This window comes from Mytilus galloprovincialis, chromosome 7, assembly GCF_965363235.1.
Source record: "Mytilus galloprovincialis chromosome 7, xbMytGall1.hap1.1, whole genome shotgun sequence".
In the NCBI taxonomy this organism is placed as follows: domain Eukaryota; kingdom Metazoa; phylum Mollusca; class Bivalvia; order Mytilida; family Mytilidae; genus Mytilus; species Mytilus galloprovincialis.
The window spans coordinates 64,145,153-64,168,588 of record NC_134844.1 but is presented as its reverse complement, the minus strand read 5'-3'; the positions used below and the strand labels follow the sequence as shown (position 1 = coordinate 64,168,588).

General features: G+C 31.9%; 1 protein-coding gene across 2 annotated transcripts in view; it reads left to right on the top strand.

Annotated features, from left to right (window-relative positions):
• Nucleotides 1-10,219: 10,219 nt before the first annotated feature.
• LOC143083469 (chymotrypsinogen A-like) overlaps nt 10,220-23,436 on the top strand; it is a 37,394-nt gene continuing 24,177 nt past the window's right edge. For both annotated transcript variants that reach the window (XM_076259736.1, XM_076259735.1), the window contains exons 1-2: nt 10,220-10,275; nt 15,528-15,646. In XM_076259736.1, the coding sequence (XP_076115851.1) occupies nt 10,230-10,275; nt 15,528-15,646 (165 nt within the window). In that variant the 5' untranslated portion in view covers nt 10,220-10,229. The remainder of the gene's footprint in view (nt 10,276-15,527; nt 15,647-23,436) is intronic.

Below are 23,436 nucleotides of genomic sequence, written 5' to 3'. Positions count from 1 at the left end.
TTTCATTTTTTTGGACCAAGGACCTCAAAACAAAAGACCATAGGCCTCTAACACTTAAAAATGCATATCACTTATATCAAATATAAAAGGGGAAATAACTCTCATATGGAGTCTCCAGATAGCTTCGGTCAAAATAAATCAAATCATCCTGAGGATATATCGAGCAATTTGGTAAAATAAATTTGTCGGTTTCTTATACGGTTGCGAATATTAAGCAATCACAAGAAAAACAATTTTCGGGGAGATAACCCTTACATTGATAAGATTTTGGTTACGCGGTGTCAGTTACAAAAGCGTAATAACTGTTCGATATCATGTACCAAATGTCTAAGCGACATCTTGCGAAACAAAAAAAATGCGAAGGAAAAAAAAGTTGACGGAAGAAAAAAAATAATAATAATAATAATAATCAGAAGAAATCCTATAGGTCTTTCCACGGAAAAGTGGAAAGACCTAATAACAAATATAAATCAATTGCTTTTAAAAAGCAATTGTAAACGGTCTTTCCCCCTTTGAAACATAGATTGATTGGAGGGGGGGGGTGTTTGTTTTGTTTGTTTGTTTGTTTGTTTGTTTGTTTGTTTGTTTCTGTAAGGGGTCTATAGTATTGTGTTACCGGAGAAGTTTCATGTTTAGTTTGGAAAGTTTTTCTTTTATTTTAGGTCCAGCGCGCGCGCCAGATTGAAGAGACATCACGTGACGCGGGTATATAATAACGAAAACTTAGTCTTTTTATTTCTTTTTAGGTGGGGACGTTAAACAGACAACATCTATAGAGATGGAATGTACACAATGTAATTTCTTTTGTCATTGTAGGAAATTGACATTTTGATCACAGTTCACCAGCAGTGCATGTTTTGGATTTAATTGATCCGGTGTAACTTTAATACACATTTAAGGATTATTTTCTGATAATGTACATTTTTCAGCACCAGTTTGTAACACAGATAAGTTTTTCAATCCAGGAGCGGACATTTTTATTGTAGGATTTCACTGAGATTTACGGACCTAGCAAGCGATTTTTACGGCATTGCCATTTCTTTTCTATAGGAAAAGTCTTGAGAGATATCGGCACCGCGTTGTTTTATGAACCTTTAGTACATGTATGCTCTGCTGACTGTAAATTTTGGGATCGATTGGACTTGTAGTTTCAGTGTTTAAGTGATAACAAGGAGGTGGATTTTTTTTTCAGAAGAGATGTAAGATCAATTAAAAACCAATTGTTCAGAGAACCATTGATGGTCTTTCCACCAGTTAAGACCTTTTTTATATAAAAATATTAAAATTTGGTTTAAAATGTCAATTTTAGCGCCAAATGACAGCTTATTGAACGCTTATTCAAAAAATATATGGTTTCTATAAAAAAAATATATCGAAAAGGGAGATAATCTTTTACTTCCGGTTTAAAAAGTTTACTTCCGGTATTGTTTGATAGTTTACTTGACACTGATTCCAAAAATATATGGTTCTATATACTTTTACATTGAATTATTACAAAAAATAGCTACTTCCGGTTTACAAAAGGTCACTTCCGGTTGTGTTTTTTAAGTTCACATTGCTTACAACTTAATGCAAAAAGTCCCATGGCTTTATCTTGTGTACATATGAGGTAAAAGCAAAGGTCAAAATCTAGAACGTTAATTAGCATATGACCTTGAGCTCAATTTCAAGGTTATAAACCAAGGACCTCAAATCAAAAGACTCTAGTCCTCTACTTTATATTGTTAATGAGTTATATTACCATACATATGATATTAGATATAAAAAGGGGGAAAACTCGCTTCAAATGTCTACGTACCCTTTCGACTAAAATTTATGTGTTACGACATGTCGTAACTAACAATTGTGTGAAAATATTTTGTCGATATCTTGTATGATTACTGAAAATAAGAGATAACAAGCCAAAATCAAAATTTTAATCATGACCTTGACCTTTGATCTTGACCTCATTTTCATTTTTTAGGACCAAGGACCTCAAATCAAAAGAGCCTAGGCCTCTACCACTTATGGTTTTCCAGTTAAAAATGCATATCACTTATATCAAATATAAAAGGGGAAATAACTCTCATATGGAGTCTCCGGATAGCTTCGGTCAAAATAAATCAAATCATCCTGAGGATATAACGAGCAATTTGGTAAAATAAATTTGTCGGTTTCTTATACGGTTGCGAAGATTAAGCGATAACAAGAAAAACAGTGTTCGTGGAGATAACTCTTACATGGATAAGATTTTGGTTACGCGGTGTCAGTTTCAAAAGCGTATTAATTGTTCGATATCATATACCATATATCTAAGCGACATCTTGCGAAACAAAAAAATTGTGAAGGAACAAAAAGTTGGCGGAAGAAAAAAAATAATAATTAAAAACCAATTGTTCAGAGAACAATTGAAGGTCTTTCCACCAGTAAATATCTATTTTGATATTAAAATATTAAAAATCAGTCTAAAATGTCAGTTCCTGCTTTATGATGTATAGATATGAATTTTAAGCAAAGGTCATAATCTAGAACGTCAAATTTACCTATGACCTTGACCTCAATTTCAAGGTCACAAACTGAGAATCTCAAATCAAAAGACCCTAGGTCTCTAATATGTATTGTAAATAAGTTATATCACTTTACGTATAATTTTAGATATGATAGGGGCTAAAACTCCTGTTTATTGACTATGCACCCTTTCAACCAAAATTATTAAGTAACGACATGTCGCAACTAACAATTTAGTAAAAATAATTTGTTGATATCTTATAAAGTTAATGAAAATGAGTGAAAATAAGCAAAAATCAAAAATTTTGAATATGACCTTGACCTTTGACCTTGACCTAATTTTCATTTTTTTGGACCAAGGTTCCCAAATCAAAAGACCCTAGGTCTCTAATATGTATGGTTTATAAGTTATATCACTTTACGCATAATTTTAGATGTGATAGAGGCTAAAACTCCCATTTATTGTCTACGCACCCTTTCAACCAAAATTATTATGTTACGACTTGTCGCAACTAACAATTTAGTAAAAATAATTTGTCGATATCTTATAAGGTTAATATAAATGATGAAAATAAGCCAAAATCAAAATTTAGAATATGACCTTGACCTTTGACCTTGACTTAATTTTCATTTTTTTGGACCAAGGATCTCAAATCAAAAGACCCTAGGTCTCTATCACTTATGGTTTTCCAGTTTAAAATACATTTCAAAATTTCAAATACAAAAGGGGAAATAACTCTCATATGGAATCTCCATACGGCTTCGGTCAAAATAAAACAGAACATCCTGAGGATATAACGAGCAATTTGGAAAAATAAATTTGTCGGTTTCTTATACAGTTGCGAAGCCTTAGAGATAACCAGTAAAACAGTGTTTGGGGAGATAACTCTTATATGGGAAAGTATTCGGTTAAGCAGAGTTGGTTTCAAAAACGTATTAACTGTTCGATATCATATTCCAAATATCAAAGCAACATCTTGCGAAACAAAAAAACAGCGAAGGAAAAAAATTAGGCGGAAGAAAAAAAAAAAAATTAAAAACCAATTGTTCAGAGAACCATTGATGGTCTTTCCACCACTTACAACATATTTTGATGTGAAAATATTAAAAATTCAGTTGATATGTCAGTTCCTATGACTTTATGATGTCTAAATATGAATTTGGAGCAAAGGTCAAAATCTAGAACGTCCAATTAATCATGACCTTGACCTCAATTTCAAGGTCATAGACTAAGGATCTCAAACTTAAAGACATAGTTCCTTAATATGTATGGTTCATGAGTAATATCACTTTACGCCTATTTCTAAACATAAGAGGGGCGAAAACTCCCATTTTTTGTCTACGCACTCTTTCAACCAAAATTTATAAGTGACGACATGTCGCAACTAACAATTTAGTAAAAATAATTTGTCGATAAGTTAGACAGCTTTTGAAAATAAGTGAAAATAAGCCAAAATCAAAATTTATAATATGACCTTGACCTTTGACCTTGACCTTATTTTCATTTTTTTGGACCAAGGACCTCAAATCAAAAGACCCTAGGTCTCTATCACTTATGGTTTACCAGTTAGAAATGCAAATTCTTATATCAAACATAAAAGGGGGGATAACTCTCATATGGAATCTATATACGGCTTCGGTCAAAATAAAACAGCACATCCTGAGGATATAACGAGCAATTTGGAAAAATAAATTTGTCGGTTTCTTATACGGTTGTGAAGATTACGCGATAACAAGAAAAACAGTGTTTGGGGAGATAACTCTTATATGGGAAAGATTTTGGTTATGCGGAGTCAGTTACAAAAGCGTAATAACTGTTCGATATCATATACCATATGTCTTAGCGACATCTTGCGAAACAAAAAAACAGCGAAGGAAAAAAAAGTTGGCGGAAGAAAAAAAAAAAAAATTAAAAACCAATTGTTCAGAGAACCATTGATGGTCTTTCAACCAGTTAAGACCTTTTTTTATATGAAAATATTAAAATTTGGTTTTAAATGTCAATTTTAGCGCCAAATGACAGCTTATTGAAAGCTTTTAAAAAAAAATTATGGTTTCTATAAAAAAAATATATAGAAAAGGGAGATAATCTTTTACTTCCGGTTTAAAAAGTGTACTTGTTTGATAGTTTACTTGACACTGATTCCAAAAATATATGGTTCTATATACTTTTATATTGATTTAGTACCAAAAATAGCTACTTCCGGTTTACAAAAGGTCACTTCCGGTTGTGTTTTTTAAGGTCACATTGCTTACAACTTAATGCAAAAAGTCCCATGGCTTTATCATGTGTACATATGAGGTAAAAGCAAAGGTCAAAATCTAGAACGTTTAATTAGCATATGACCTTGAGCTCAATTTGAAGGTCATAAACCAAGGACCTCAAATCAAAAGACTCTAGTCCTCTACTTAATATTGTTAATGAGTTATATTACCATACGTATGATATTAGATATAAAAAGGGGGAAAACTCGCGTCAAATGTCTACATACCCTTTCGACTAAAACTTATGTGTTACGACATATCGTAACTAACAATTGTGTGAAAATATTTTGTCGATATCTTGTATGATTTCTGAAAATAAGAGATAACAAGCCAAAATCAAAAATTTAATCATGACCTTGACCCTTGACCTTGACCTCATTTTCATTTTTTTGGACCAAGGACCTCAAATCAAAAGACCCTAGGCCTCTAACATTTATGGTTTTCCAGTTAAAAATGCATATCACTTATATCAAATATAAAAGGGGAAATAACTCTCATATGGAGTCTCCGGATAGCTTCGGTCAAAATAAATCAATTCATCCTGAGGATATAACGAGCAATTTGGTAAAATAAATTTGTCGGTTTCTTATACGGTTGCGAATATTAAGCGATAACAAGAAAAACAGTGTTCGGGGAGATAACTCTTACACTGAAAAGATTTTGGTTACGCGGTGTCAGTTACAAAAGCGTAATAACTGTATATACACATATACCATATGTCTAAGCGACATCTTGTGAAACAAAAAAACAGCGAAGGAACAAAAAGTTGGCGGAAGAAAAAAAATAATAATCAAAAGAAAACCAATAGGTCTTTCCACGGAAAAGTGGAAAGACCTAATAATAATAATCAGAACAAAACCAATAGGTCTTTCAACCGAAAAGGTTGAAAGACCTAATAATAATCAGAAGAAATCCAATAGGTCTTTCCACGGAAAAGTGGAAAGACCTAATAATCAGAACAAAACCAATAGGTCTTTCAACCGAAAAGGTTGAAAGACCTAATAATCAGAAGAAATCCAATAGGTCTTTCCACGGAAAGCCGCCACTGCAGTTAGAAATATATTTGTCAAGGTTTGCAATTGATTTCTCTATGGTATGGATATCTTATTATATATTGTCTTATGCATGAATATTTATTTTTAGCATTTTTGTGAATACATTTTTCATCATTCTCTAGAAGCTTTCAATTAATTAGAAATCCATCAGGGTGAATATGGTCAGTTACTCTAAGGGAATAAGAAAATTGTTAGTTTTATCTATATATTTGCTAAATTTGCCATTGATGGACGTTACTTAAGAATATTGATAAATTAATTGTTTCCAAAAAACAATACTTAGCGTTTCTTTCGATTTATAAACATAATTGGGTTTTTGGAATTGATGTTCTTTTTTTTTGCGTTTTAGATAATGGCTAGAATCCCAAATTTGTTGAAGTTTTGAAATATCCTATGGCGTTCATTTCTTTGTATTCTCTTTTAAAGTTAACACATTAGGATATTATGAAGATTGAAACATAAAAGGAGTTTTTTCAGAGCATCATTAAGATAATAATTAATTGGTGTTATTAAACCTATACTTTTTTGGCTAAATTGGTTTAATTTAAACGGTATTGTTTTGTTTTTTTTGGGGGGGGAAGGGGGGGGCAAACACAAGTGTTGATTGATACACACAAGAAGCAGAGATCATTTACACTTCCGGAATACAAAATTTACATCCTGTTTATACGCACTGTAAGTTTTATCGTGTTTTTAGTTTTCAGTGTGGAATTGCCCGTTCTCAGTTTTCAGTGTAGAATTGCCCGTTCTCAGTTTCCAGTGTGGAGTTTCCCCTTTTTAGTTTTCAGTGTTTTTTTTTAGATATTAAAGACATCTGAACAAGAATATATTTTGCCCTACAACTGGACCATAATATAACTGATGATAAATATATGGTAAGTCCCAGTCTGAAACGAAAGTTAAAATAATAAAACTTGTACAAATGGTTCGTATTTAGTTCATATTAATCTTTTGAAAATTCAAAATGTTAATAAGAAAAAAATTAACTCTAAAATATCGACTAAATCCCAAAAGATTACCTTTAAATGTGAAATATTCATTCCCGCCCTCTTGGTTTATCAGAAAAGTTATAAATAACGTGACTAATTTATTTACTGATGAATATAGGAATTTTATCTACACACTAACAAGTTCGATAGGGGCGTTATTATAGTGAACATTTCAAATCTTATTCTACTTGAATTTTTTTCAATGAAATTCATTTTTCAGTATACAACAAATCAGAAGTTGTCTGTTGAAAACCAAACACCAATTTTTGCTTGATATCTTAAAAAAGATTCAAATAATAAGATGAAACTGATCAGCAGATTACGATACATTTAACGTGAAATCTTAGATAAATTAAACAACCAATTTCGCGCTTATTACAACTGATATTTTCTTTCTTTGCAACGTGTTCCTGCTATCATCTTGACAATAAGTAAACTGAAAGAAAATTTAAAAAGCAAAAACGATCAGCTTAACAAGATCTATTTTAATAAACATGTCCGGTATCACATATTAGCAAAAAGAAGTAAACTTATGGAACTAGAACACAATTTTAGCGTCACTTAAATTAAGATAATAAAAGTTCCCCAGAAATACTCCAAAAAAATCAATTAATAACTGAATAGAGAGACTGTCAAAAATCGATAAAGAAACTATAAGCAGGAACGTGATCAGGGAAAAAAAACCAGATATTCAAGTAAATCAACATGACCAAAATCTTTTGTCGACTCGTTATAGTAGTTCTTGAAATTTTATAACAATTTCATCTGGTTTTTTTATAGATGCTTTAGTGATAACTCGTCGATGGAAGAATATTGTTTACAATTTGTAGTAACAATGAGAAAAAGAAGGGCGATGCTAAAATATTAACTATGAAATCTCAAACTGAAAACAGTGTTGAAAAGAAACAGTCTGGTGTTCCAAGAAATGTATATGTTATTAAAGTTATTATTAAACAAATGTTAAAGTTATATACACAATATTCGTAACTTCTAAGTACAAGTATGTATTTCTGAGAAACAAACATAATAGACAACCTTATCTCACCACTGGCATATAAGATCAGGTGAAGGCAATATAAAAATGTAAAATGAACATTTCTTCCTTGCAGCATATAATATATACATTTTGCTGACCTATCAATATAGATAATTGATGAACAGATGGTATCCCTTAACATCATAGAATAACCTATTGACCTGGTTGCAAATTCTCTATATACACATTGAAGATATATCGTGTACAGTCATTGAGAAGCAGACCGCAGTATGACACTTTATTTGCAATCAAAATTCAGGTCAAGGTATATATCAGATGGACTTGCATGCAATCTACAAAACAAATAAACCTTACTGCTGAAAGTTTCAATATATGTCACCGGTTATTCTCCTCTTAACCAATTAAGAAACCAAAACCAAAATATGTTGCATAACATATCATGTATGTAAAATTCTAAAGCAACAGTCAACATTCAGCAAATTTAAATCTGTCCGCTGAAGTGTAATATATGTCATCGAAATATCTTCCTCCCAAGCATTCAAGAAACCAGAATATGTTGACCAATCATGTAAAATTCTTTAGCAACATTCTACAACCAGCAAACTTAAAGCTTATCGCTGAAGTGTGATATATGTCATCGAAATATATTCCTCCCAAGCAATTAAGAAAACAAAAGATGTGGACCTATATTCCCAAACCTGCGATCTTATTTTATCATAAAAACAGCATTGCAAAAGATATTGGAAATAATTAATGGCAACACTAGTATACCTTTGTTCAAAAGTTATAAATTGATTAAGAGAAAACAAATCCGGGTTAAAAACTTATACATCAATTTTAGGAGGAAACAACGAAACAACAGAACACTGAAGTGCAGCAAAACATAAACGACAATGCAACATACATAGAATCGAAATATAAAATAACAACTGTCAAATTCCTGATTTGGTACAGGACTTTTTAAGATATATCCTTATTCAGAATAAACAGCAAGTTTTCTTGCTGTTATGCATGTTATGTTTACCTCAAGAATATACTTTATTAATTTTGTATGTGATTTTTTTCTCAAACATCATTTGAATAAACCTATTCAAAAGTCATAAGAATATAAGCATTCTTCTTGTTGTATACAATCAAAGTAGTCAGAAACATTCCCAATATTTTACTTTTACTCACTACATACATGTAGATTTAATTTTGCCAACATTCAAATGCATTTAAGAGTTTGGTAAGGCTAGGCATTGTTGTAGTTTAGTCTTCTATGTTGTGTCTTGTGTACTATTATTTGTCTGTTTTTCTGTTCCTATTTTAGCCATGGCGTTGTCAGTTTATTTTCGATCTCTGAGATTGACTGTCCCTCTATTATCTTTCGCCCCTCTTTTGAAAAAGCAATCATTAAAGTCTTGTTTAGCTCATTGTTACATTGCGTTAATTAACCCATACAAACAAAAGCAATACATCGGAAATAATATTACATGAAACATTCAACTTGTTTGACATCAAAATGAACAGGTATTTAATATCTTTCGCTGTTTTTTTTTTTTATAATTCTATAATCTGTAAATTGCATGCATGTCCATCCGATATCAGTCATACTACATTGACCTGTAGTTTGATTGCAAATATAGTGTCATGCTGCGGGCTGCTTGTCACTGAATATACACAATAGATCTACAATATATACATATATGGAGAATTTGCAATTAGGTCAATGGATTATTTCATGATTTTAAAGGGATAAAGTCTGTCCCTCGGTTATATGATAACTGAGTTATTTTTTTCTAAATATGTGCATGAGCGAGTGATTAAGTTACAATTAAATTGCTGGAAATGTTTTTAAATGTTATTTAAAATACGATTAAACCAGATTATAGATTATGTTGGATTTTATCATCATTTCCAAAAAAAAAAAAATATTTTAGAAATATGTTAGTTCAGTTTTCATGTCTTATATTTTGAATTTTTTGCATTTTTAATGCATTTTTGTTAATGTATATTATTTTTTAACATCTCTGTAACCTTTGTATTTGCATGGTTTTATGAGAATAAAATATCTATCCATCTATATACAATACCTTTCGTGCACACATGTCATGTAAGAGAATCTCTATTACTAGATAACAAACCCGTAGTCCAGTTCTTACGTGATCTGCAAGTGTACACTCGTAAACAAGACAAGAGATAAGACAAAGAAGGGGACAAAAAGGGTAACTGTTAAACAATGACAACAACCTTTATTCATAATAGAAACAAGAATAGTTGTGAAATAGGTGAAAATAAAAAGCCAAATGAATTGAAATTATTATAGCATGATTTGACAGATAAACGAAACCTTACATGATAAAAGCACAATGAATCTGTGTTCCCCAAATAGTATATTTTCATTTAAATAGAACAAGAAATAGTGATAAGCAGTCTGTCAAAATATTATGCAATATGAAACGTCTGGCTATATTTGCTGCAGTTATTGTAGCAACATTCGGTATGTATTAATTTTTTCTATTAATTAAAGTTTTGAATAGCGATGTAACTGAAGTTTGATTTGTGATATGACGCCATTTTATTTTTTCAAATTTTAACGCGTTTTTTTTGGTTGCTACCAAACAACTATGAAATTTCAAAACGTACGATTAATGTCAAATTATATACCGCGCATTCAACATGTCCAATACGTAAAGATATTTTAAGGACGACATCGCCAGTGTTTTGATCGTTACGGAAATATGTTTCAAAGATAATGATAGGTATGTTACAATCGTCGGAACCACAATCGCGCCCTCTTTTCCAGATATATAACGTCAGGATAAGTGTATTTATATAAGCAACAGGACGGGTGACACATTGTGGATCAAGATCTGCTTACTCTAACGAAGAACATGGGATCACCCACGATTCAACATGGGGCTTGCGCTATTGTAAATTGAATTTAAGTTTCTATGTTTAGTTGCGTAGACTGTTGTTGGTCTTTTGGACGTTCTTCGTTTCTTGCCATAGCTTTGCCAGTTTGTCTTCGACTAATAAAAATATTGAATATTCCTTTGGTATCTTACACCTGTCTTGTGTCTTGTGCCTAAGGTATATTGTAAACACACGCCACACCCTGCTATACAATGTATGTATATTATTTTCTGTTAAGCTTGGTATCTGAAAAAAGTTTTTGTTCAAATATCAGAAATATCTTAACTTTAAAATATCTTTGAACCTGGGCAAAAAAGTAAGTTGAAACAACTAAATGGATTCATGACAGAAACACAACAAAATTGTAACCCAATTAGAATATTGTAAAATTGTTTTTATCTGCTACGTAAACGTAATATGTAGGTGTTCTTCATCAATATGATCAATGCGATATGATACACGAGGATCTATAACACATTTATTTTTATTATTATACCTTAAATATATTACAACCAATTTTATTGAGTAATACGTTATCATGTGACATGGAATAATTCAGTTAATTTTCATTCAATTGAAAGGAAGGAAGAATAATCCTAAAAATTAACACCAGCGGTGAATAGCCCTATTATTCACCGGCGAAAAACCTTTTGAGTATTTTAATTTGTACGCGAGTAATCTCTATAAAATGACGTCAAGGACGTAAATAAACAAAATTGCAATGTCGATGTTACAAGAAGCCTATCGTGAGACGAGGAAATAACTCTTAAAAACGGTCTTTTCAAAAATATTCTACTTTTGTTGTACATACGAGAAATGTTAAGATACAAATCACTTGTATTTTCGAACATCAACTTGTGATTGTTACTAAAGTAAGTTAAGTGCTTTTTTTAAGTGCTTTCTCAATGATTCAAAAGACGTTTCCGCAGTTAGTTCGGTATAATAAAACAATTGTGGCCCCTTAGAAGCGATGAATATCCAAAATTGTCAACGTGCCAGTTCAAATAGGACTTTAACGATATCATCTGTTCATCTACCTATATGTATCAGATTTAAATAGTAAGATAAAAAATTGATGGAGTAAAACAAATTTGGAATTGGTCATGACGGAAGGTTCACAAAGTAGTTTAAAACAATTTTAGAACGGCTTCGAAATTATCAAAATAACAAAAAATAAGATCAAATAGTTTCAATGTAAAATAGGATAATGTGCAATATCATGAACATGATGAACGATATAAACTTTCTTTCAAATTTATATTTCAAATAGTATGTAGAAGGAGACTATTTATATGTCAACTTTACGTAACTATATATCTTTATATAAATAGGTGGTCCTATATACAGTCAGGGGCGTCACTTAAACAAGTAACGTTTTTTAGTTACTTATATACTATTAGGTAATTTTTGTTTTTAAAAAATATAAAATTACTCAATACAGTTATTTTGAATTTCAATAGATAGTTATCAAAGGTACCAGGATTATAATTTAGTACGCCAGACGCGCGTTTCGTCTCCATAAGACTCATCAGTGACGCTCCTATCAAAATATTTATTAAGCCAAACAAGGAAAAAGTTGAAAAGCATTGAGGATCCAAAATTCCAAAAAGTTGTGCCATATACGGCTAAGGTAATCTATGCCTGGGATATGAAAATCCTTAGAAACAGGAACTAAATGTAGTTTTCATAAATTTTACATCATTTTATATCATAAATTTAAGAATTTGCAAGATTTGAGAGGAAAAAAGACATAAAGGGTTACTTTAGAAATAATGACAAAAATGTTACTTGAATAAGTTATTTTGTACATCTTTGAAAGAATTAGTAATAACACTTATTTAAGGAACATTTGTAATTGTTTTGGGTTACAAATTATAAATAACTCCAAGTTTTAATTAATTCACAAGTTTCTATCTATTTATATCAGTCTACCTTCATTTGACCTTCAAGATTTTGAAAGAAACTGATATTTCAATAGTCCCAAAGAGACCAACCTTTGACCAAGAAGCGTCGATATCAAAGATAAGAAAAGTAATTAGTGTTTCAGAAGGATTAGATTTTATATTTCATGGGAAAAATAACCAGATGACTGTAAAAATTTGTTAAAACTAGTAAAATGTATATAATTGGCCACCTATAAAAATAATATTTAGAAAAGTTACTTATATTATGTTTAAAATAGCCTCGTTTTCAACATTACTTATATAGGTAATTTTAAAAGTTACTTGTTTAAGTAATGCCCCTGACTGATATATATTCAAACGTTGCATATGGTCTATTCAAATACATTCTTAATGATTCATATATAATTCGTCTAAATATCAGCCTAAACAATGTCAGATCTGAAGAATTGCGAAAGCAAAGTTTTGTTCTTCCCTTGCCGGGATTCGAACTCATCTAACTGAGATATCGTGGCACCAAATCGCCTATTCCACCTTCCGCCTTGTACTATTCCCTACGTGCTAGACCACTCAACCACCTTGACTCTAAAATAATAAAACTTTCGGTGGCCGGGTGCTATCGTTTCTGCTCGGTTTTTATCTACTGTCGTAACACAATACATGATATATAAGGCATGCAGATGGATTTTTTATAGATCAGCTGAATATATAAACAAGTCTAAACTGTAAAATGACGTTCAAGCCTATGATTGCGTGCGTTAGGGAAAAACCGCAATATTTATACGTGTACATGAAAACAAATTTATTGGTAGAGAGGTCTAAATACAGTACAAACAACATTTCTCGAAAGAACAAAAAAGCGAAAAAGTGTATGTTAACAAAATGCATTTAACAAACGGGTTGAACATCGAATGTACATAAACACTGCTTACTTCCATAGCGATTGATTACAAGATGTTACAAAATGGATCTTGATTGTTAATTTAATACCAAACAAAAAACAATTGCCATGCGGAAAAGATGGTTCACCACAAACATTAGGTGCAAAAGTTGGTATACCATATCCGGGTTTCGACAATAAATGTCTCTTCAGTGATTTAAGAATCGAAACTGTATTTGGAAGATCATATAATTTACCTCAATTTAGGATTGACTCTTGAATTTTGAAGCGTCGAAATAGCATGAACCTATTATATTAACCCGAAGGCAAAGAATAAGAATAGATCAAAGAATTCAAAACGGTTTTACATCTTATTCAATCCATTTTAAAACTATTTTAATACCAGTAAAATAGATTCCCTTGTGATCATTTGAGTTATTTTTAGATAAGGTTTACCTCCGCCAAACTAATACATGTAATAAGCCACACACGGTTTAAATATTTTCAAACTGATGTTAATTTCATTTCAACTTTAAAGTGTCAGCCACCTTGTAAGGAAAACTAATCTAGCAGTAAAGTAACCCCGATAGATGTATCTATCGTCTGTCCATTCCAAACGTTATTGAAATTCTTTGGATAAGATACCTCAATCAAATATTTCAAATTAAAATGAGTTAATGATAAAAACATATAAGTAAATTAGGTAAATTATAGTTGTTGATGGAAGAAAGATAATTTGTTGAATAAAATGTAGATATTTGAATAATATAGCTCAAATTCGTCCACGTGTACTGTAAGTAAATTAGTTAACTTACAATTGACTATTTTCAGTATTTTCCAAACGGGTCCGTTTTCCTTATTGTACGTTTCAGTTTAATTTTTCATCTTTCATTTCGGTGGAACCATCAATCTCACTAATGAGACTTATGAATCAAATGTTAGACTTTAATTTTGTGTGAACTTAACATGCTTGGTAATTGCCACTGAAAGTTACACTAACATCGATAGATTTAAAGGAAGCTCTTTGCCAAAACAGGACCTTCCTTGCGATTGAATTGAACCAATTTAAAATTATTCTGTTTCCAACTTTTGAAGTTTCATATTAAACATTCGTTTTGATTCTTGTCTAATTCATCCAACAAAAAATAAGCATCTGTAGAGCTTTTAAATATTAGTTTTCATATTTAACTAATTATTTCGCATGAACATCAAAAACAGTAAAGCCAAATCATAAGTTATTCATCAAGACATATCCATGTCAACGCGCACCAGTAAAATCTAAACCGTATCGATTCCCCATCCTACAATTGTGAATATGTATATTGATGACATGTACTAATACACAAGTAATGATACGAGTTTCTTAAGATGAACAATCTAGAAGTCATCACATGAAAAAACGTCGTACTTAAACTATATCAATAAATCTGATGATTCTCAAACAAACAAACTGTCATATATAAACTTGAATTTTAATTCATTTATTCATCATTTTTAGTTCTTTGATTTTCTTTATTAATGAATTTGTATATATAGTTCATGCAACCGGCACTTAAAACGTCCATTCTCTAATTATTCATGTTTCAATGTTCACTTTTTTATCAACTTTTAAACGTATTGTTTTGACATTTCTTACAAGCAGTCTTGTGAGTTTTCCTGTTTAATTTCGCCAACTTTGTTTTCAAAAACAAGAAGGAGGTGATTTTTTATTCTACACACCAGTCAAATCGGTGAACATGAATTTGGCAGCTAGTGCCGCTTTAATTGTCGGGATTGTTAAAGTATTTTTCTTAACCTTAGGTATACATAAATATATCGAATTATTTTATGTAAGCAATGACTATTGTCTGTCCCTTTTACATTTTTACATCTAGTAATTATCAATAAGGAATACACCATAGAAATACAGACGAAGAAAAAAAAATATACGGGAATACGACACACTAACGTGTAAATATATATAGAACCACCTAAACATGTATATATAAATATATAAACAGAAACTAGAATTTTATAAAGAATAGCGTTATCTTTTGAAAATATTTTTTAACATAGGTACGCTGTCTATTATAAATACCAGATGTGGAAACCAAACCATCAAGCCTCACCAAAGCCCTTCTTCTGCAAAAATTGTTGGTGGCAGAGAGGCAATTCCACACAGTTGGCCATGGCAGGTATGTTATATCTAACATTTTGTCGTTTCATGTTCTCAGTTAAACCATGTTAATCTTACTTTTAATGTTACACTTTGGGCAGTCAAAAGGTTAAATTACAAAAATACCGAAAGTATTAAAAATAGTGAAAGTGTCTAAAGTGCTCCAGGTGTCATTTACAAAAAAAAATACATTCACTTCCTTGTTCTTTTTGATTTATATGTCCTTGAATGTGTTAAGTATTGGGTTCTCAAACTTTTGTGCGACAGTAAGTATCGCTGCTGATGGTCATTCAAGATATTCATTTTTTGCGCAAGGAAATAAGTATCACAAGGTAATAGTATGCATTCTAGTATATATGTCGTGTACAAGTTGCGATTTTGTACAGGTTATAACATGTACAAAAATATTGTACATGTTATAACTTGTATAATGCAAAAATACAAGTTATAACATGTACAAAAGTACCTCATACATGTTATAACCTGTACAAAATATTGCTTAAAAATGGTTTTAACTTGTACAAAATTTAAAATAAATCTTAATGAAGTAAAATATAGATTTAAATTCACCAAGGCATAAAGAACAACAATAAATAGGCCAGAACGTGTCTTTTTCTGTAGAGGACAATGCTCACAAAGTTTCAGAAATATATATTTGCAAAATGTGTTTTCATGAAATTGTATGTTTTATGCAGTCCATCATGGCTTAAATAAGTGTGAAACTGTTTACTAAAAGCTTGCATTCCTCAATGACAATTACATTAGATACTAGTAACTAAATTCTTCAAAAAAAATTAAGAACGATTCCTAATAATTTTGGGAAATACTCCTCCCTCTTGTTTTTATAACATGCAAAGACTAAAACAATATCTTATATGCTTACTCTGTAAAAGCAAGAGAGAGCTGAAATAGTTTTCATTGGACCACGGTTCATTATCAATATCTTTTGATCTACTCTTCAACATTTTTGGCCTTCAGCATGTCTTATGTAAATTTATAACTCAATTTTTGTTTATAAACTATAAGATCATTGCATGAGGCGAATGTCGTTTTGATGTTTTAAATATATCATCTTCTTTGAAAACATGTATTTGTGGCCTTTGGATGTTGTCTGCTCCATGGGCGGGTTGTTGTCTTTTAGACACATACCCCATTTCAATTCCCAATTTTATTTGTAGACACATCTATCCTGGCTATCCTCTTATGTCTTTTAGTGTCAACTAGAAAGAAAGTAGTTTACTATTGCCTTTAAAGTGGACACTCACAATTATAATTCATCAAATAAATATATGTCCATAGATAGTCATTTAAGAGGATCATAAGACATGTCCTAAGATATATATCTTATGACAGGTCTTAGGAATGCTTCGTAATACCGACCCCTGGACATTTACTGTATCAAAAAAGGACAAAACACACTAACATGAAGGCATAATACAAAAGTTATGAAAATGTTATTGAGGTCAATATCATCTGCATGTTGGGATAATAGAAAAATATCCTTATTTTTCGATTTTGTACAAGTTAAAACCATTTTTAAGCAATATTTTGTACAGGTTATAACATGTATGAGGTACTTTTGTACATGTTATAACTTGTATTTTTGCATTATACAAGTTATAACATGTACAATGTTTTTGTACATGTTATAACCTGTACAAAATCGCAACTTGTACACGACATATACATCGCAAAAACTGCATATTCATCTTAGGAAAATCTTAATTGGTTCTTTAATGGTTTTCATTTAAATACACAAGCATGCATCTCTTATTTTGATATCCTTGAATTAAGCAAACAAACAGGTTAAACAAATTTATTTTCTTATTCGTGGCCTTAAACGCAAATAAAGTATTTATGAACAAAACCTCAAACATATATTCTGGGAAACAGCTCGTCTAGACGAGTCCAGCAAAGGTTTATTTCCTCATAATACATCTGTCATCAATCACCTTGCCAGCACACTAAGACCGCTGTAGCCTACATGTCTTACAAACATATCTAAAATGAAAAATAATGAAATAGAATCTTTCATATCACAAAACAATATTTTCATAATGTTCTTTTAAGATCTGTAGAAAAAACGTATTGCGTTTAAAATGATCAGCAATTAATACAAAACATGTTCACAGGGGGAAGGGAGGGGAAAACTGTATTGCACTTAGACAAGGTGACTTATTGTAATGCTAAAATAATTTAAATACAGTTGTAAGCATAAAAACATGTTCCAAATATAACACCAAACCCATGTGCTATCGATAGTTAATAAATACATTTATTTTCTTATTCGTGGCCTCAAACGCAAATAAAGTATTTATGAAAAAAAAACTCAAACACATATCTATGGGAAACAGCTCGCCTAGACGAATGCAGCAACGTTTCGAACAAAACAAAGGATTGGCCGAAAATGGCAACCTTTCTTCTAAATTTTCTCTAATATAGCCATCTGTTGCACGATCACTTTTCCATCTACCGTGTTTTAAAAAAATTCTATCTTCAATTTTTTATGCAGCAGCTGCCGTAGCTCCACCAGATCTCAAACTTTGAAGGTCAAATTTAGTCTTGTCTAAACCTAACTTATGAAGAACGGACAATAAAATGTCTCTGGCGGAATAATTCGATATTTTCCCTGATTAACGAAGTACATAACTCTCAAATCTTTTAAAGAGGACTTTTCATTACCATATTACAATACAATATGTTTCAAAACTTCAGGAGTAATTGGCTCTTTTTTGTTTACAGTATGACTGATTAGTCTTAGAGAACCTTCTTTGACAGATAAAACTAAATCCGGTTTACATGGATCAGGTAACCCGGCTAGCCTGTGAGCAACTAATAGCGTAAAACATTTCATTAATCTTGCTATGTGACTTAGCAGATTCAGTTCAATCTATTAAATACAATGAAACATGAGTGTAAGAACCCGGTAAATAGGAAATTCCATTAAATACACACCATTTAATCCAAGCTTCAAAAGCATATTGGTAGTTATTTGTTGTATTCTACGATCTAGTTGAAAGACAAAACTGTGGCAACTTAGTTGACAACTGTGAAAGGTGACTGTTGAAAGAGTTCTTTGGTCATGCTTCCCATCTACCAGTTTGAAAAATAGCTGCAAAACGTATACATTGTAAATACACATTAAAATGAGAACACTGATTTATTATGATAATCAATAAGGCATGTCTACTTTATTCTATAAAGGACCATGATTTCCTAGACCATGCCAACAACTGGCTATGTCAGCTTAATTGATAACACATAAAAATAGATGACAATCTTCAAGCCATGTCAACTATACTTCTGTAGAAGCATGCTTTTTCCTGACCATGACTGCAACCGATCATGTCAGAATATACAATGGATACACAAATAATTGTAATCAATCTAAAAGCCATGTCAACTATAATGCTATAGGATCATGCTCTTCTGAGACCACATCAATAAAATGATCATTATAACAAAATCTGCGTAATACAGTATAGCATCAAGCGTTCATTCTAATTGCCTACACTGACGAATTAAAACGTTCCGAATCGAGAATAGACTTTTCGTTCGAACCTTGTATAAAAATGCCTTCTGTTTTTTTTGAAATTCTAAAACACCAATGACATTATCTTGATATATCATATCTTTTAAAAAAATGTATGGCCAAAACACTTCAGATGTCCGTTTAGGGACAATCAAGGTCCCAATTGCCTTGCAAGCTATAACATGCGTTTTCAGAACGTGGAATCCACTGTGTATGGATTGATATGCCTTGTTGAGAACAAACAGAAAATATCGATTTGCTTAATTTTGTAACTCTAATATCATGCTTCCAGATCTAACAATTTTTAAACAATTTTGGTTATCTATAAACCATTTCAATGTTCTCCCTTTGACAACATTTTAAAAAGAAACCAGGGACTGCTCAAATTGCCTTTATTTCTCTCCTAGTAAAGCTCAGTTGCAAGTTTGAACCATTCCACATTTGAGGAAAAATCTTACTAATACTTTCTATAGTATAAGCACCGCAAGCAACATTACGTGCATCTGAATACACCATTACCGTAGATTTACTATAAAAATCGAGCTTTTTTTTCATTAACTCTCTTAATGTTATCAAGCCAAAACTGTAAGTTGTCCTTAACTTGGACTGGTATTTCCATATTCAATACCGTATCCCAAGATACCTAACTTTCAATACAAATGTAACACGTGTAACTATATGTAGTTTTAAGTCTAGAAATATTGCCAATTACAGGATACATAGATATAATTTTTAACACTACCTGGGCTAGTCGTTTGAGTGACAATTTGTTAAAATTAAACAAAGCATCCGACTAGGAAAATATCAAATCATTAATTCGCCTGTCGGGAATAGTTACACAAAATTCAAGTGAATTCTAAATAATTCCGAGCCATTCTAGCTCATAAAGAGGAGTGAAAATTGATTTTTTTCTCGTTTATTAAAAATCAGGCTGACAAAAGGCTTTCTCTAACAAAAAAAAAGCATCTTTATTACATTCTTCAAAAGTAAGAGCAATGCCAAAACCATCGTCCAAATATAAAACTTTCTTTATATAATTTCTTCTCCAGTATTTAACCATTTCACGTAGACATTTTGAAAAAATAAAAGGAGCTGTTGATAAGCCAAAAGGTAAAAAAGTAAAATAATAAAAAAAAAAAAAAAAAAAGGTAAGACAGTGAAGCAGAAAAACTGTTCTTTCCAGGAAAACCATAAAAAGGTGTGCTGTTGGGAATAACTATCAAAATGATGATACCACGATTCTAAACCAAACTTATATAGTGAGTAATCATTCGCAAAATATTGTAATACAATTTTCCAGCCTTCAAACTTGAACTTGTCATTCCTGACACTTGGATTCAAAGTACTGAGATCTAATATTAACCTAGGCTTTGAAGATGAATTAAGCGCTACGCTCAAAGTATTCGCGACGAAAGGCTTAAACGGGACTAACTTAGCACACCCAGTATCTAATAATTCAGAAATAGCTTCATCAACAAATTTCTCATTCATAAATGCAGATTTGTTGTCCTTACAATGCATCTGTTTAGGTGTTTCTAAAAACGGTAGAATGTAATCGCCTTTTATAGTGTAAATGACGAAATCACTAGCGCCAATATTCTTCCAAAATTCAATATGTTTATTCAAACACCCCTTTATACCATGAAAAGTGCTATTATGTTCTGCATTTTCAAAATAAATGTATTTTTACAAGAAAAATAAAATAGTCATTAATATTGTTTTCATTACCCCATTCAGAAAAAAATATGATTCACAATCTAAATACTTATCATTTAATACCGGTTTAAGATCGTCGGGCGCCTTGTCCTTGAGCGTTGTGCTGAAATGGCTGGACCCTGTTAAGTGGGCAGTTTTTGCGCCAATGTCCAAACTGTTTACACTGGTGACACATGTCATACTGGGCCGGCTCACGCCGACCGTAATCTGCACGAAAGGGCTGTGGAGGTTAGGAATAACGACTGTAAGGCTGAGAATAAGCAGGATTCGGCACAGTTTCAGCTGGTGTAGCAATTTGGGTAGCTCTGTTGCTAATATTGTACGGAGAAGGGCGAGGTTTGGTCCTCTCTTTAATTGACTTAACTGCACGACTTTCGGCTTGTCTAATCTTCTTTTCATCGTTAGAGTTATCAGCGATTGTATTTGATTCATATTCGCGCACTGTAGTCAAGCCCCCTGCAGAGCTGTCGGTGATCCTTATCGACTTATTCCTAGCTTTGACTTTAGAGCTATAATCTCAGACACAATACTGTCAGTGAGATAATCTAAAAAGGGGCCCTTCTTTTTAATTTTATGGAGCTCGGTCAGAAATTTATCGTTCAAATGATATTGAATACTGTTCCCTTCTTTCTTGAATTTGATACCGAGTTCCTCTTTAAACATTTTAAATTTACGAGATAAATTGTCTTGCTCGGAAGCCAACTAAGCTTTTAAATCTACAAGTTTGTAATCTAGATAATCACGTAACAAATGAAAAGCATCTGCGATATCAGAACTGGAAGCAGGGGGCTGTGACTCACCTCTACTATCTGCATTAGTTGTGGTGTGGTCTATATATCCAATATCCGACATAGCTTAAAATTAAGCTAACTTTACTGCACTAGAACTGAGCTTCAGATGAGCAAAATGTATTTTCAATGTAAACTTTTACCGCGAATGACCAGTCCGTGCAATCATAAGAAACTTTAAACTCTTAACTTTGTTAAGGTGACTTATGGTTATGCTAAAATAATTTAAATATTATTGTAAACGTGAACACATGTTCCCAATATAACAACTCACCCATGTGCTACTGATAGTTAATAAATACATATGTAGATTGAAACCTTGTTGCATCCCCACTTTCTTACCAAAAAGAAAATAAATGAAACAAGTCAAAAGTAATTTCTTTTTTTAATTAATTCGGTAATTCTAAAAGTGTTGAATTATTTAAATTGAAGGTTGTGTAAGGGTAACAAAGATGTTAAAATAAAGTCAGTATATGGTGGCTAATACAAGTAAATTATATTTCTGTTACATTATGGTTTGTTGTAATAAACAAACTGCTACCACAGTTTTCGTATGCTTTGTACTAATGCATAGTGATTTAAAACACAACTTTTTGAAATTTTGGGTCCTCAATGCTCTTCAACTTTGTATTTGTTTGGCTTTTTAACTGTTTTGATCTGAGCGTCACTGATGAGTCTTATGTAGACGAAACGCGCGTCTGGCGTATTAAATTATAACCCTGGTACCTTTGATTACTATTTACACCACTGGGTCGATGCCACTGCTGGTGGACGTTTCGTCCCTGAGGGTCTCATCAGCCCAGTAGTCAGCACTTCGGTGTTGACATGAATATCAATTATATGGTCATTTTGTAAATTTTCTGTTAACAAAACTTTGAATTTTTCGAAAATTTAAGGATTTTCTTACGCCCAGGAGTAGATTACCTTAGCCGTATTTGGCACAACTTTTTGAAATTGTGGGTCCTCAATGCTCTTCAACTTTGGTTTTGTTTGGCTTTTTAACTGTTTTGATCTGAGCGTCACTGATGAGTCTTATGTAGACGAAACGCGCGTCTGGCGTATTAAATTATAATCCTGGTACCTTTGATTACTATTTACACCACTGGGTCGATGCCACTGCTGGTGGACGTTTCTTCCCCGATGGTACCACCAGCCCAGTAGTCAGCACTTCGGTGTTGACATGAATATCAATTATATGGTCATTTTTATAAATTTTCTGTTAACCAAACTTTGAATTTTTCGAAAATTTAAGGATTTTCTTACGCCGAGGAGTAGATTACCTTAGCCGTATTTGGCACAACTTTTTGAAATTTTGGGTCCTCAATGCTCTTCAGCTTTGTATTTGTTTGGCTTTTTAACTGTTTTGATCTGAGCGTCACTGATGAGTCTTATGTAGACGAAATGCGCGTCTGGCGTATTAAATTATAATCCTGGTACCTTTGATTACTATTAAAACTAAAACTACTCTTCTTATGCGACTCGCTCAATTGCGTTGACCATCGTCAGGGATCACTTATTGTAATGTTCGAATTGATGGAGTAACACACGTTGAAAGGAATGAAACAAATAATTAATGGCCCCATGGTTTTCTTAATGTATATTTATTTCACACTTTCATAGCTCTCTTGTTCAAATAAAGTGCCACCCAATCATGTCTAAAACAATAGCTTTGAAAGGAATGAAACAACTAATTAATGGCCCCATGGTTTTCTTAATGTATGTTTATTTCACACTTTCATAGCTCTCTTGTTCAAATAAAGTGCCACCCAATCA